The 16,316-nt window shown below is 45.8% G+C and overlaps 1 protein-coding gene across 7 annotated transcripts in view; it reads right to left on the bottom strand.

Annotated features, from left to right (window-relative positions):
- FANCA (FA complementation group A) overlaps positions 1-16,316 on the bottom strand; it is a 59,496-nt gene that overhangs the window by 23,285 nt on the left and 19,895 nt on the right. For all 7 annotated transcript variants that reach the window (XR_004682801.1, XM_035024550.1, XM_035024551.1 and 4 more), the window contains 8 exons: positions 13,375-13,485; positions 12,302-12,397; positions 12,153-12,212; positions 10,955-11,043; positions 9,530-9,590; positions 9,401-9,450; positions 2,698-2,774; positions 443-559 (listed from right to left, as the gene is read on the bottom strand). Coding sequence is in view for 6 of the 7 variants with exons in the window: in XM_035024550.1 (XP_034880441.1) it covers positions 443-559; positions 2,698-2,774; positions 9,401-9,450; positions 9,530-9,590; positions 10,955-11,043; positions 12,153-12,212; positions 12,302-12,397; positions 13,375-13,485 (661 nt within the window). In the remaining variant the exon portion in view is untranslated. The remainder of the gene's footprint in view (positions 1-442; positions 560-2,697; positions 2,775-9,400; positions 9,451-9,529; positions 9,591-10,954; positions 11,044-12,152; positions 12,213-12,301; positions 12,398-13,374; positions 13,486-16,316) is intronic.

Raw genomic sequence — 16,316 nt, 5'->3', positions numbered from 1 at the left:
TACGATTTACTTCAGATTCTGCATTTTTCCCAACAACAATCTCTTGAGTAGGAGAAGTTAGTGTTTCATTTTACGGACCGCCGTGCACTACTACGTGACGTGAACCGTCCACACTCTCCCTCCACGAATGAGCACCGGCGACGCGCCGGGTGACAGGGACCGGTCGTACAGAAGCAGAGGCCAAGGGCCTGCGTCTCCGCCTGTCAACCAGCACAGCCGAGGAACGCCGGCTCGCCCCTCTCCACCACCTGGCCTGCTGGGGTGTCAAACCGCAGAGTGTTCATCTCTGCTAAGGCTCTGGGACAGTCTGACGACGGACCCGTCTCCCGTCCAGCACCCGCCGGCGCTGTGGTCAGGCTGACCTGAGCTCGGGCGCGGCTGGATGCCCACTCAGCCCACGGGCACCCGCTGCAGATCGCCCTGCCCACAGCCAGGCCCTCACCGTCATACTGAGAGGGGTCTGTCATGGCGGCTCTGAGCTCTCTCAGGGCAGCGGCGAGCGGTCCCAGCGGTTCTTCCGCACAGCCCCCGGCTTCCGCCTTCATCCCTGGGGCTGCACCTGGGAGAGGACAGGACACACACAACTGGACGTGGCTCCTCCGTGAGAAGGGCAGACAGAGGCCCCAGACGAGGTGCCGCGCTGCTGGGCACTGATCATCGTATCAGAAACGTGTTTATCAATGTTTAAGGAAAAACATGGTTCTATGCACAACATGCTATAAAAGTGAAAAACACGTATGTAAAGAAAAAGAACCAGAAGCATGGTGAGGGGGTCTGGGTGGGGAGACAGGATTGTGGATGGGTGACAATTTATTCCATTTCTCAAACTTGTAATTAACATTGTCATACTGTTCTTTTAACAGGATGTTAAAAAAAATAAGATGTAAAGAAAAAAGCTAAGAATTAGTATACAACAGATGATTACCAGTTCTCAAGATATATTTCATAGATTTACGAAAAAAGATTAGATCTGATCACAAATTTGTAAAAGAAAAATGTTTCTTGAGGCGCCTGGGGGGCTCAGCTGGTTAGGCATCCAACTTTTGATTTCGGCTCAGATCATGATCTCAGGGTCGTGAGATCAAGCCCCATGGTGGGTTCCACACTGGATGTGGAGCCTGCTTAAGATTCTTTCTCTCGGGGCGCCTGGGTGGCTCAGTCGTTAAGCGTCTGCCTTCGGCTCAGGTCATGATCCCAGGGTCCTGGGATCGAGTCCCGCATCAGGCTCCCTGCTCAGCAGGAAGCCTGCTTCCCCCTCTCCCACTCCCCCTGCTTGTGTTCCCTCTCTCGCTGTGTCTGTCTCTGTCAAATAAATAAATAAAATCTTAAAAAAAAAAAAAGATTCTTTCTCTCCCTCTGCCCCTCCCTGTTTGCACATGTGCTCGCGCTCTCTTAAAAAAAATTTTTCTTCAAACACAATTTTTCTTTCTTTCTTTTTCCTTTTTTAATGTTAAGCTCTATACCCAACTTGGAGTTGGAACTCACAATCCTGAGATCAAGATTCGCATGCTCCCCTGACTGAGCCAGCCAGGCATGCCCAAAATACCATTTTCATTATAAAAAGGAAGGCAAAGGGGCCTGGGTGGCTCAGTCGGTTAAGCGCCATGACCCGAGGGTCCTGGGATCGAGCCCCACATCGGGCTCCCTGCTCAGCGGGGAGCCTGCTTCTCCCTCTGCCTCTGCCCCTCCCCCTGCTCATGCTCTTGTGCTTTCTCTCAAATAAATAAATAAAATCTTAAAAAAAAAAAAAAAAGGTACACTACATGCTTTAAAAGCAAAACAAGTTCAAGTTCTGGGGCCACTGGAGAAGAAATGGGTACATGCAGTGAGCCTTACAAGGTAGACACCACGATAAAACTAGAAATTGTAAGGCTTCTTTTATAAGCTCTGCCAGATAAAGTACAGAAAACATTCTCAAGGCCCCCAGGGCAGGGCCAGGGGGCTGGGTAGGGAGGAGCATGCCTCCCACATACTGGACACAGTCCTACAGTCTCCCTGGCATCCCCATCACGGAGGTGAGTTGTTTCAATAATGGTAAAAACAAGTGTGAGACCTGGGACCTTCATTCTTTGCCCACCCAAGTTTTCTCAGTCTCCGTGGCTGTGAGAAATCATCCAAGCATGTAAAAAAGGAAGGGTTTTGGGAGATAGAACTAGAAAACACAGCCTCATTCAGCCCAGCTGGCCCTGGAAAGGTCCGAGGATTGAAACCACGTGAAACTGCTAAGGAACCAGGCCCTCCTCCGGATGGGCCGCCCACCACCGCCCTGTTGGCAGAGACAATGGGATAGGTGGGAACACGCCAGCAAGGCTGCCCAGGGGCTCTAAGCACTGCTGTCTCACGCACACTGTCGCAGGTCAGACCTAGGTCTATAGCACTGATCCCCATGAGCTGAGCAATCCCCAACGCACTACAGACGAACTCAACCGTCCCAAGGAGCAGACCTCCCATGACAGCCCACTTCAGAATCAACACTGCAGGCCTCAAGCCTGGCAGCCTTGTCTGACAGGTCGCCCGAATCAGGACAGGCAAGCAGAGGCACATCACAGCCTCGGGCAGCACGTCAGGGAGATGCCCTGTCAGGTACCTTTCCAGGGCCTCTGGGCTGGGGGGTCCGTCCTGACTGAGCCAGACCGAGCCTGACCAGGGAGGCAGAAGGGTACCCGTCCTGGGGACAGACAGACCCATTAACCTTACGTTCTGGTTTCTTCTCTTCCGCAGTGGAGCAGGCTTGGCAGTAGGTGGAATACAGAGACGGGGGAATTTTATCTGCCCTGGGTCAGGAGAAAACATGAAAACCAAGTCAGATGTGACTCAAATTAGTTCTCAAGCTCACAATTCCAAAAACTATCATAAAACAAAAATACATGGTATAGTCTATTATCCATACCTTATAGTATGACCCTGTTTTTAGAAAAAAAAAAAAAAAAAAAAAGAAACCATTACATGAATCAAATGGTCCTTAGTGTTCATAACTTGTCATATACAACTATCTGCCAATGTGGTTGCCTTAGGATAGTGAGATTATAAATGATTTTTACTTCTCTCATTAAAGTTCGAGTAATTTCCAAATTTTTTTAATGACCTTATAACTACTTTTAATGAGTAATACTGAGAAAAACACCCAATTTATGTCATTAAAAATACACAGAATTATAGAACAAAGTCCTGTGATAAGGACGTTCAGAGGAGCAGGAACCACCGAGTGGCAGCCCAGGTATGGGACACGTGCAGTCGCATGGCCTACAGGACACAAAGTCTCAAAATGAGCAGTGAGGCAGGAGGGCAGCCCGCCCCACGGTGCTGCAAACCCAAACGATGGCCAGGGAAAGGAAGGAGATGGATGGGCCCCAGGGCGGGAGTCCCACTACAGGCCGCAGCGAGGCAGAGGACGGCCCGCAGAGGGGAGCACACCATGCACCCAGGGACTGGAAAACCATGAGCTTCAGGATTAGAAACCAATGCAAAGAAAAAGAAAGAGCAAATCTGAGGAAATGGAGCAATCCACAGAAAAGAACATTTCAGACACCACTCATCCTCAGAGAGCTAAGGACAGTGAGAGAAGGGTCGGGCAGATAAACTGGAAGAAATCCCCCTGAAAGAGGAGAAAATAACACCCAAAAAACCAGATATGCAAAATGTGACAGAGAACAAGTCGGAAGACAATCCTGGCGATCCAATGTCTGGGAAGTGGGAGCTGCAGGAAGAAGCCACACGGGAAAGGAGACCTGCATGAAACAAGCTAATGATATCATCTGGGCCTGGGGTTTGCTTCCAAACAACCCAGAGTGGTGGGGGGGCAGGGGCATGTGAGTGCCACATAAATACTATTCTATTTTCTGTCCTAAATTTTTCATTAACAAAAGATTTTAAAATATCTGAGAAAATTTCTTAGTACCGAAGGACATGAATTTCCAGATTAAAAGGCCCACCTTCTGCCTAGCCAAGAAATGAAATTAGACGCACACCAAAATACACAGCTGTAAAATTTCAGAACACAGGGAACAACAAAGATACTGCAAGTCTCCAGAGAGTAAAACACAGGTCACATGCAAAGAATCAGAAACATAGTATCTCAACATCAACCCTAGAAGCTAGACATCAATGGAGCAATACTTTAAAAAATTCGAGGAAAAGTATTTCCAACCCAGATTTCTATACCCCACAAAACTACCTACCAAATGTGAGTGCTGAATAAGCTGTCCAAAAAAAAAAGAAAGAAAGAAAGAAAAGAAGATATATAGAGATAAATATAAAAAATCAGTTAAGAGTTGAAAATGTGGGGCACCTGGGTGGCTCAGTTGGTTAAGCAGCTGGCCTTCAGCTCAGATCATGATCCTGGGGTCCTGGGATCGAGCCCCACATCCGGCTCCCTGCTCAGTGGAAAGACTGCTTCTCCCTCTAACTCTGCCTGCCACTCTGCCTACTTGTGTTATCTCTCTGTCAAATAAATAAATAAAATCTTAAAAAAAAAGAGTTGAAAATGCTTGCCTCTGGAGAAAAAGAAGTGGCAGGGAGGGGCGGGGGAATGGCTGTTTCTCCTAATAAACTTTATAGAGCTGACACTTTAATTTACATCCTTATTTGACTATGACAAAAACAATTTTTTAAAAGATTTTATTTATTTATTTGAGAAAGAGAGCATGAGTAGGGGGAGGAGGGAGAACAAGCAGGGGTGGGGAGGTGGGGTGTGGGATGGGTGGGAAGACAGACTCCCCACTGAGCAGGGAGCCTGACATGGGACTCAATCCCAGGACCCTGAGATCATGAACTGAGCTGAAGGCAGACTCTTCACTAACTGAGCCACCCAGGCACCCCCAAAAACAATTTTTTAAAGCCTAGAAATAAATGTCAACGAATGAGGAAGCCATACCATGCAAATACCAAAAAGAAAAAAAAGGAAAAAAAGCTGGCATTAACAGCCTGATAAATAAAGCCTAATAAAGACATTACATAATAATGAATGAAAAAATATCCAAAAAGAAGGCTATATTTTGAAGGCTTTAACAATCATAAACTTGTATACAACTGATAAAATAGGCTTCAAAATACATAAACACAAATCTGACAGAATTACAAGGAGAAAATGACAAAACCACAACAACATCCATAATAAACTGATAAACCAAAGTGACAGAAAACTGGTCAGGATACAGGAAACTCAAGAACAAGTACAATGTAACAGACAGACCCTACACCTCCAAATTAAAGAATATTCAGGGAATGTTTACAAATGCTGAACATGTATATAGTCTATGACAAAGTCTCAATTTAATAAAAATTCATAAAAAGCTAATCATATTCTTTGAAAATAATATAACTAGAAATCAACAATAAAAGCTCAGGAACAAACACCTATATGATTGGAAAATTTTTCAGTTCATTTACAACTAAAAATTATACGAAAATCATAACACAAGTAATAAAATTTTGTAACTAAATGACAATCTAAAAACTATATACTGAAACTTTTGGAAGGCATTAAAGTAACAGAGGTAGAATTTATTAAGACATACCTGCATTAAAACACAAGAAAGATTATAAAACACTGAGTTAAACAACCAGTTTAAGAACCTATAAAAAGGGGCGCCTGGGTGGCTCAGTTGGTTAAGCGACTGCCTTCGGCTCAGGTCATGATCCTGGAGTCCCTGGATCGAGTCCCTGGATCGAGTCCCGCGTCAGGCTCCCTGCTCGGCAGGGAGTCTGCTTCTCCCTCTGACCCTCCCCCCTCTCATGTGCTCTCTCTCTCATTCTCTCTCTCAAATAAATAAATAAAATCTTAAAAAAAAAAAAGAACCTATAAAAAGGGGGCACCTGGGTGGCTCAGTCGTTAAGCGACTGCCTTTTGGTTCAGGTCATGATCCCAGGGTCCTGGGATCAAGCCCCGCATCGGGCTCCCTGCTCCACGGGAAGCCTGCTTCTACCTCTCCCACTCCCCCTGCTTGTGTTCCCTCTCTTGCTGTGTCTCTGTCAAATAAATAAGATCTTAAAAAAAATAAAATTAAAAAATAAAAAATAAATAAATAAAAGCAATGAAATAGAAGATAAAAAATACATCAGCAGGTATGGTAATACCAAAAAGTAGTTATGTGATAAAATTAATACAACAGACAAATCTCTAACAAGAGAGAGTCACAAAGAAAGGGCAAAATTAACACTAGCAGGAATTACAAAAAAAAAAAAAAGAAAGAAAGGAAAGAGGGGCGCCGGGTGGCCCAGTCAGTTAAACATCCGACTCTTGATCTCAGCTCAGGTCTTAATCTCAGGGTTGTGAATTCAAGCCCCAAATCAGGCATGGAGCCTACTTAAAATATATATATAGGATTTACTGACAATGCTATGTCAGTAAATTGAAAATTTAGATGAAACACATGGTTTTCTAGAAACATACAACTAACTCAAGGAGAAATAAAAAACCTGATTAAACCAATAAACATTCAAGAAACTGAATCAGTTGTCAAGAGCCTGCCTCGAAAATAGATACCAGGAACAGATGATTTTATAGCCAAGTTTTTTTTTGGTTTTTTAAGATTTTATTTATTTGACAGAGAGAGAGAGAGAGCGACAGCAGGAACACAAGCAGGGGGAGAGGGAGAGGGAGAAGCAGGCTTCCCGCTGAGCAGGGAGCCCGATGCGGGACTCAATCCCAGGACCCTAGGATCATGACCTGAGCTGAAGGCAGACACCCAACCGACTGAGCCACCCAGGTGCCCCGATTTTATAGCCAAGTTTTACCAAACTTAAAGGAACACAGAATCCCTGTTATATGGACTGTTTTAGGAGACAGGAAAGAGGGAAGGCCATCCAATTCATTTCACGAGGTACTACAACCTTGATGTCAAAGCAGCCAAGATGAGTGAAAAAGTATGAGACATAGATACAAAAATCCTAAATAAAGTATCACTAATTCAAATACAACAGCCTCTGTAATAAAAAAATCATTACCAAGTAGGAAATGATCCAGAATGCAAGGACAGTGAAAAAATCAATGTAATCTATCCTATAACAGATTACAGAACAGCAAAAAACCATTTTAAGAGATGCAACAAAAGCATTAATTCATGCTAAAAGTCCTTAGCAAATTCATACAGCGGGAACTTTCTTAATATCGTAAAAAGCATATGAAAATATATGGAGACTACAGCAAATAAAAGTATTGGTAAAATTTTAGAAGCATTCCTATTTGAGTCAGGAACAAGACAGCTTCGTATTCCTACAATTTCATATTATACTAAAAAGCCTACCCAATACGTAAGACAAAAATGAAGAGGTATAAAGATGAAAAAGGAAAAGACAAACTGTTATTCTTATAGATATGTGATTATCTACAAAAAAAAAATCTACTAACCAGCTACTAGAAGTAAGTTCAGCAGGGTTGAACCAAAAAAAGTAATATGCTTTTCACAGCAACAAAATCTAAGTACCTAGTAGTATATTGAACAAAAAATATACAAGACAGAAAAATCTACTACTGAAAGCCTTAAATAGATATACTGTGTTCATGGGAGGAAAAAGTTATAACAAAGTCAACTATCCACAAATTAATCTATCAAATTAAGGAAATTTCACTAAAGATTCTGAGCTTTCATGGAGATTCATCCAAGGATGCTCACCGAAGCACTACTAAAACATTATATCGGAGTTCACATAAGAGTTCTGTTACAGGGTGGATAAATCAATTAAGGCAGTCATTCTGCAGGCCACGGGGCCCTGGGGCCGTGCAGTCCAGCAGCATAGCTGCAGAACAGAATTCAATGCTGTGGTTAAGTAAGTGACCCAGAGCACACGGGCATCAGGATGAGTGAAAATCCAGCTGCAGAATGACACAGTGTGGTGCGCGCATATACATACATCCTTTGTAGCTGTAAACACGTGTAATAGAAAAACTAAACATAGAAAAAAAAAGGGGCAGCCGGGTGGCTCAGTCGGTTAAGCATCCGACTCTTGATTTCGGCTCTGGTCATGATCTCAGGGTCATGAGATCGAGCCCTGCATCTTTCTCCCTCTGCCCCTCCCCCCACTAAAAAAAATAATAAAACAAAATAAAATAAAAATAGAAAAAAGATTATACATTAACTTCGGGATAATGGTTTCCTTAGAAAGGGAAAAAGGAAAGCGGGTCAGGGAGCTGGACTGAGAAGGGTTTTTTGTTTTGTTTTTTTTTTTTGAGGGAGATAGCGAGAGCACAAAAGAGAGCACAAGCAGGGGGTGGGGAGAGGGAGAAGCAGACTCCCCAGCAAGCAGGGAGCCCAATGCAGGGCTGGATCCCAAGACCCTGAGATCATAATCTGAGCCAAAGGCAGATGCTTAACCAACTGAGCCACCCAGGCGCCCCGAGAAGGGTTTCAACAATACTCGTACTGTTTTATTTTAAGCAAAAAAAAAAAAAAAAAAAAAGGGAAGGCAGTAAAGCATTAATGGTGAGTGGGGCATATGGGTTCTTTTAACATCGGTCTCTGTACTTTTGGAATATTTTATATAAAAAATGAATAAAGGGGCACCTGGGTGGCTCAGTTGGTTAAGCGGCTGCTTTCTGCTCAGGTCATGATCCTGGGGTCCTGGGATCGAGCCCCACATCAGGCTCACTGCTCAGCGGGAAGCCTGTTTCTCCCTCTCCCTGCCTCCCTGCCTACTTATGCTCTCTATCTCTCTGTCAAATAAATAAATAAAATCTTTAAAAATAAATAAATAAATGAATAAATAAATAAAAATAAGGATCCCAGAGAATGGTCTTATTTTAAGATGAAAAAGTGTACTTTTACTTTCTAGGCTCTTTCTCTTTTCGACCTTCTTATGGGTATCATGTTGTAAGAGCTTCACTAGGAAGCAGGATTTACAGAAAGGAGAAGCTTGGGAAGCCAGTCAAGTGCGAGCTGGGGGCCCGAGACTCCATATTCTATGCAAGTCCCGGGTCTACCCCAATCTGTTGTAGGGCGAGGCTTCCATGTCTCCCTGTTCTTTTCCTTCTTTGCTTAAATTTTCCTTTCAAAATGATTACGGACCAATAACATGACTTTCTTAAATTCCCAGAATGATAGTCCTAAAAGTTCACCGAAAAATGGTATTCAGATTTAATTTTCTTTTTTAAAATCTTAACCAATTTTGAGGGGTGCCTGGATGGCTCAAACGGTTAAGCGTCTGCCTTCGGCTCAGGTCATGATCCCAGGGTCCTGGGATTGAGCCCCACTTTGGGCTCCTTGCTCAGTGAAGAGACTGTTTCTCCTTCTCCCTCTGTCGCTCCCCCTGCTTGTGCTCTACCTCAAATGAATAAATAAAATCTTTAAAAATAATAATAAAATAAAATCTTATTATAAATTAAATAAAACACATTTCTCTACAAAAGCACCACAATTCTTTGCATTTGTCAAAAACCCTCCTGGAAACAGGTGTCCTTGCGTACCTCCTCAGGGACTCTATCAAGGCCACTCTGGAATCAGGGGTTCTCGGAAGCTGTGGGGGAAGACGGGATTCAAGTGAGACATCTGCTCTCTGCCACCTGGGCCCCAAGTCCGTGACCACATGTACTGACCACTCGAGGTGTGAGCAGGGCAGGGAGAAAGTGAGACACGTAGTAAGGTCTCCTGAAGATGCTGCAACATAGAAGAGCAGGTTCAGAGGCGTCACAGACAACAGGAGCGTTAGAACACCTTACTGACAACTATGAAAACATCCATTCCCACAGAAGCTCACTGCATTTCACAGGCTGGCACCGGTGGGTTGTCTCATTTCATGTCTCACGACTGTGATATTACACCAGTTTGTTTTTTAAAGATTTATTTCAGAGAGAGAATGTGAATGTGCGTGTGAGCGTGCGAGTCAGGGAATGGGCAGAGGGAGGGAGAGAGTCTCAGTCAGACTCCCCGTTGAACACAGAGCCGGACACGGGGCCCAATCCCAGGACCCCGAGATCATGACTTGAGCCAAAATCAACAGCTGGACACTCAACCGAATGAGCCACCCAGGTGCCCCCATACTACTGCTTTTAGTCTTCTTTTTCACTCTTTTGGGACATTTCATGCAAGGGGAAGCAACAACCCTCCATCCCAAGGATCTGGAAGACACTCTGCCAGAGGCACAGCCATGCGATCTGGGTTAGTCATTTCAGGTCAGCCGTGGGTATTCTCCTTGGGGCTGAGCTAGAAATCAGGGGACCTTGAGCCAGTTCACATTTCTGAGAAGCGATGCCTTCAAAAAGCTGCCCACGCTGATAATAACCAAAGTTCCAGATGTCTGGGGATCACCAAATTCAACAAAATTTTGCTATTCAGTTCCGTCCTGGCCCCACACTGGTCACCCATGAAGCATTAATAAAAAATCGTTATTGGGGCGCCTGGGTGGCTCAGTCGTTAAGTGTCTGCCTTCGGCTCAGGTCATGAGGCCAGGGTCCTGGGATCGCGTCCCACATCGGGCTCCCTGCTCATTGGGAAGCCTGCTTCTCCCTCTCCCGCTCCCCCTGCTTGTGTTCCCTCTCTCACTATGTCTCTCTCTGTCAAATAAATAAATAAAATCTTTTTAAAAAAAAATTAAAAATCGTTATTAAACCACGGGCTTGGGATGCCTGGATGGCTCAGTCGGTCAAGCATCTGCCTTTGGCTCAGGTCAACGAGCCCCACATCAGGCTCCCTGCTCCGCAAGGAGTCTGCTTCTCCCTCCCCCTCTGCTCCTCCTCCCTGCTCATTCTCTCTCGCTCTCAAATAAATAAAATCATTAAAACTAAAAATAAATCAACCAACCAACCAACCATAGGCTCATTCTCGTCCTTCTCTGTGGGCTCTACTCAACAATACCCCCTGGCTTTTCTCAAGAAACCGAGCTTCACAGCAAGAGCTCTGCACCACCTCACTCCAGGACTCCTGCTGGGACCTCCACCCTCGGTCACCCACACACACAACAGCCAGCCTGCTCCGCATGGGTCTGAGGACAGATGGGACAACTCCAAGAAGCATGACCCTACCTGGCCTCCATGACAGCGACAGGAACCTTCCCCGTATGTTCGAACACTGCAATGGCCTTCTCCACATCCTGGTGCGCTTGGCCATGGGGCTGGCTCCACCCAGGGAGGATGGGGAAGGAACAGAAGATTTGAAGGAATAGACACTGAGCAGGGAAGGGTGCCATCAGCCTACCCTTCGGCACCACAACTCTGCCATTTCAAGGCGGACAGCCATGTGCTCGCTGCCGGCACAGCAAGGGGATGTTCGGGCAAACCAGTGCCAGCAAGACCACGGAAAGGGACCGACTGCTGGCAACGAGCCGCCCCAGGGACCCTTCAACACCTCTGGGAGCCTCTGCCACCCTCCTGGCTCCCCTCAAGGAGAAGGCAGCGTTCTGAGGAAAGACTCTGAAGTGGGAAGGAGGAGGGACTTAATTTTGCAGAGCTGAAAAAACTATGAAATGACAACATGTCAACAGCAATGAATCTTAAGTAGATACCTACATTACTTAAAAATATGGGGTGCCCTGGGGGCTCAGTTGGTCAAGCGTCTGCCTTCGGCTCAGGTCATGATCCTGAAGTCCCGGGATCGAGCCCCGCATCGGGCTCCCTGCTCTGTGGGGAGTCTGGCTTCTCCCTCTCTCACCTCATTAATGCTCTCTCAAATAAATGAATAAAATCTTTAAAAAATAAATACTTAAAAATATTCACCTAACACTTTCATGGCAGCTGTAAGGGCTCTCAGGCCATTCACATCTTTTGAGTCTTTTTTTTTTTTTTTAAAGATTTTATTCATTTATATATGAGAGAGAGAGAGAGAGCACGAGCAGGGAGAGTGGCAGGCAGAGAGAAGTCACGCTTAACTGACTGAGCCACGCAGGCGCCCCTAAGTAAGAGAATCTTAAAATAACATATACACACACCATACAGCCATCTGACATCTGGTTTACATAAATACAGTTAACACTTCTTCCTGCATTTCTTAGAAACCCAGGATCTTCCTCCAACCCCGTTTTGAAGACCTCCTCTTCAATGCAAACCCACATGAATGAAGCTCTAAAAGACCGTCCTGCACACGGTAACTTGCTTTAACTCCCATCCTCCAGATACACCAGATGGAACAGGCTCAAATGCTCAGCTCAGAGTCCCAGGAAATCAGACTGTGCTGGTGAGCACAGGCCAGAGGCCACAGGGGGCAGCAAAACGGAGGTGACGTTACCTCCGTGATGTCCCTGGCTGAAGACAGATCCTCATAGAGGCCCATGTTTTCCATAGAAACCTGCATAGGGGACATGGTGGGGACCATGAGGCACTGGTCTCTGCGGGGAGAGGCTGAGGAGCTGCAGGGGAAGGGAGGCCACGACTTGCCTTCAGGTCAGCCAGGCGCGTCTTGGCCAGCGTGACATAGTCCGTGAGGAGGGAGCGGTACTTGCTTGGCACCAGCGGCGGGTGGAGAATGTGCACCTGCGGGCAGATGGCAGAGCAGGGCCCCATCAGTCCTCGAACTGGGGGTGGCTTTCTGGGGCCGCAACAGCTCGCTGTGGACACCTGAGCTTACACCAAAGGTGGGAAACTCCAGGGATGAGCCGAAGACTCCGGGGGCTCAAGCCGGAGTGGAAGAGACAGAATCCCAGCCCAGGGAGAGCATGTGGCCGGGTCCTCGCACAGAGCTGGCCCCTCACCCAGCGCCGCCGGGCACTGCCCCCATCTCTCCCCTGCTGCACAAACACAGGGGTGCCCCAGCCCCAGGGAGACAAGGGGTCAAGCCCTCAGGGCAGGGGGTACATCCTGAGCCTCGCTCGGTGATGGTACATTCTCTATGCTTCTTTGTCACTTAGGTCACATGTATTCTTTGGAACGTAATGCAAATATCCAAATTACAAAAAGAAGTAAGAATCAGTTTCCACTGCCCTACCCCTCAAAGAATGCTGGGCAGAGTTACCTGATTAAAAAAGAAAGCTTGCAGTAAGGCATTTTTAACCATGAGATTCATACAGATTTGTTATTAAAAATGCAAACTCTATAGAGGGTGTAATGTCTTCCACGTCTGGAAGTAATGGCCACGGGCACTTTGGAATATATCCGTCTGGTTCTTCAATACAAACTGTATCATTGTGTACGTTAACTAACTGGAATTTAAATAAAAACCTGAGGCTACCAACAAAACAAAACAAAGACGGACCCTTTAAACGCCAACACGGGGCTCTAGCATACATGACAATGCCGTCCCGCTGAGAGGGCGCTGACATGCCGCTGAGCTGGCACAGACCGGCGGCCTCGCAAGGGGCCGCGTGCTGTCGCCAACCACCCCCCGGGGACGGACGAGGGGCCGGCTCCTGGGCATTTTCCCAGCACACACGCGAGCACAGTGACACCCCTCGCTGGAAGGCGTGCAGGGGGCAAGGCCGGCAGGACGCCCGGGTGCGTGGGCCGCCGCTCACCTGCATGTACCGGGGAGCCTCAAAGGGCACGAGGTCTGACAGGAACTTGAAGAGAAAGACCAGTGTCTTCTTGCTGCCACTGTGGAAGCCCCTGGTGCTCCCAAACGAGGCCTGGGGGGAGAGGCGGGCGTGAGGGCCAGCGGCCGGCTCCACGAGGGGCGGCGCCACCCGCGCGGGGGTACGTCGCGCCGCGGCTGAAGCCGAAGGGAGACACGGCCCCCCGGGCTCCTGTAATCCCGTGACGCCCGGCTCTGCCTGCCCGAGCAGACGGGCTGAAAATTTACTGAGAACAGAAGTTAAAAATGTCTTCCTCTAGAAAACAGTAACTGTGCGATCTTTTTGTGACCCTGAGGAGCACAATGTATTAGCTGCCTTCACAAGGGCTCTTTCCTCAACAAATGAACACATTCTACACAATGAAGCCACTTCTGAACCACGGTAACTCCCAGACTCTTCTGTGAGGAGACAAGGTCACCGCAGGGGAGGGGGCCGAGAGGGCACCCCTCGGGACGCTGAAAGTGCCCAGCCCGCAAGAGAAAAGCCGGCCCTTCCAGGAACCGAGGGCGCCTGGGGATCCTACAACGGGCATCGGCCCTGAAGGGCGGCAAGGAGTCTCTGCCCAGAGAACTCTGAATAGGACGGTGGTGCAGGCACAAGAAGCCACTGGGTGAGAGCAAGATGGCAGCAGAGCAGGAGGACCCGAGGCTTGCCTCGTCCCACAAACACAAGTAGGTAACAATCAAATCATCCCAAATGCCCCAGAACTCGACCTGAAGACGGACAGAACACACTCCACAATACTATAAAACTAGAAGTCAACCACCAGAAAAAATCTGGGAAGACCACAAATAAATGGAAGTTAAACATGCTACAAAAAATGAATGGGTGGGTCAAGCAAGAAGTCAAAGAAGAAGAAGAAAAAAAAGTACATGGAAACAAATGAAGATGAACACACAAGAGTCCAAAACCTTTGGGATGCAGAAAAGCAGTTCTAAGAGGGAAGTTTATAGCAATACAGGCCTTCAAGAAGCAAGGAAAATCTCAAATACACAACCTAACCCTACACCTAAAGGAGCTACAAAAGTAACAACAAACAAAACCTAAAACCAACAGAACGAAGGAAGAAATAAAGATGAGAGCAGAAATAAACAATAAACAAACAAACAAAAAAGAAGAGAGCAATGAAATCAGGAGCTGGTTCTTAGGAAAAAAAAAAAAAGGCAATAAAAATGAAAAATCTCTAGCCAGACTTATCAAGAAAAAAAGAGAAAGGACCCCAATAAACAAAATCACAAATTAGAGAGGAGAAATAACAACCAATACCACAGAAATAGAAACAATTATAAGACATTATTATGAAAAACTATATGCCAACAAATTGGACAACCTGGAAGAAATGGATAAATTCCTAGAAACATATAACCTCCAAAAACTGAAACAGGAAAAAATAGAAAACTTGAACAGATCGATTCCCAGCAAAGAAATTCAGTCATCAAAAAACTCCCAACCAGGCGCCTGGGTGGCTCAGATGGTTAAGCATCTGCCTTCAGCTCAGGTCATGATCCCAGGGTCCTGGGATCAAGTCCCGCATCAGGCTCTCTGATTGGAAGGGGGCCTACTTCTCCCTCTCCCTCTGCTGCTCCCCCTGCTTGTGCTCTTTCGCTCTATCAAATAAATAAATAAAATCTTTAAAAAAAAGGGGGCGCCTGGGTGGCTCAGTTGGTTAAGCGACTGCCTTCAGCTCAGGTCATGATCTCAGCGTCCTGGGATCGAGCCCCGCATCAGGCTCCCTGCTCCGTGGGAAGACTGCTTCTCCCTCTCCCACTCCCCCTGCTTCTGTTCCCTCTCTCACTGTCTCTGTCAAATAAATAAAATCTCTAAAAAAATAAAAAAATAAAGATTAAAAAATAAATAAATAAAATCTTTAAAACAAAACAAAACTCCCCACCAACACAAGTCCAGGCCAGACAGCTTCACAGGTGAATTCTAACAAACATTTCTAGTTAATACCTATTCTTCTCAAACTATTCCAAAAACCTGAGGGAAGAAAACTTCCAAATTCGTTCTATGAGGCCAGGATTACCCTGACACCAAAACTAGATGAAAAACTCCACTAAGGAAGAACTACAGGCCAATAGTCCTGATGAACAAGGATGCAAAAATCCTCAGCAAAATACTAGCAAACCGAATCCAACAATGCATTAAAAAAAATCATTCACCGCAGTCAAGTGGGACTTATTCTGGGGCTACAAGGGTGGTTCACTATTCGCAAATTAATGTGACACATCACATCAATGAAAGGTTAAGAATCACATGATCATTTCAATAGAAGCAGAAAAAACATTTTACAAAGTACAGCATCCCTTCATGATAAAAACCCTCAACAAAGTAGGTTTAGAGGGAACATTCCTCAACATACAAAGGCTGTGTGTAAGAAACCCATAGCTGACATCATCCTAAAAGGGAGAAACTGAGAGTCTCTTCTCCTAAGGTCAGGAACAAGACAAGGATGTCCACCCTCACCAATTTTATTCAACACAGGACAGAAGTCCCAGCATAGAAATCAGACCACAAACAGAAATCAATGGTATTCAAATCAGCAAGGAAGAAATCAAACTTTCATTATCTGCAGATGATGCAATACTATATATAGAAAACCCAAAAGACCACCAAAAAACTACTACACCTGATAAACGAATTCAGTAAAGTCACAGGATACAAAATCAATGTCCAGAAATCTGTTACATTTCTATACATTAATAATGATGCAGCAGAGAGAGAAATTAAGAAAACAACCACATTTACAACTGCACCAAAAACACTATGATACCTAGGAATAAACCTAACCAAAGAGGTGAAAGACCTGTACTCTGAAAACTATAAACACTGATGACAGAAATCGAAGAGGACACAAATAAATGGAAAGACGTATCATGGTCATG

Source organism: Mirounga leonina, unplaced genomic scaffold (assembly GCF_011800145.1).
Source record: "Mirounga leonina isolate KUSES-001 unplaced genomic scaffold, KU_Mleo_1.0 Mir_180, whole genome shotgun sequence".
Classification (NCBI taxonomy): domain Eukaryota; kingdom Metazoa; phylum Chordata; class Mammalia; order Carnivora; family Phocidae; genus Mirounga; species Mirounga leonina.
This window is presented reverse-complemented; position numbering and strand designations above follow the sequence as displayed.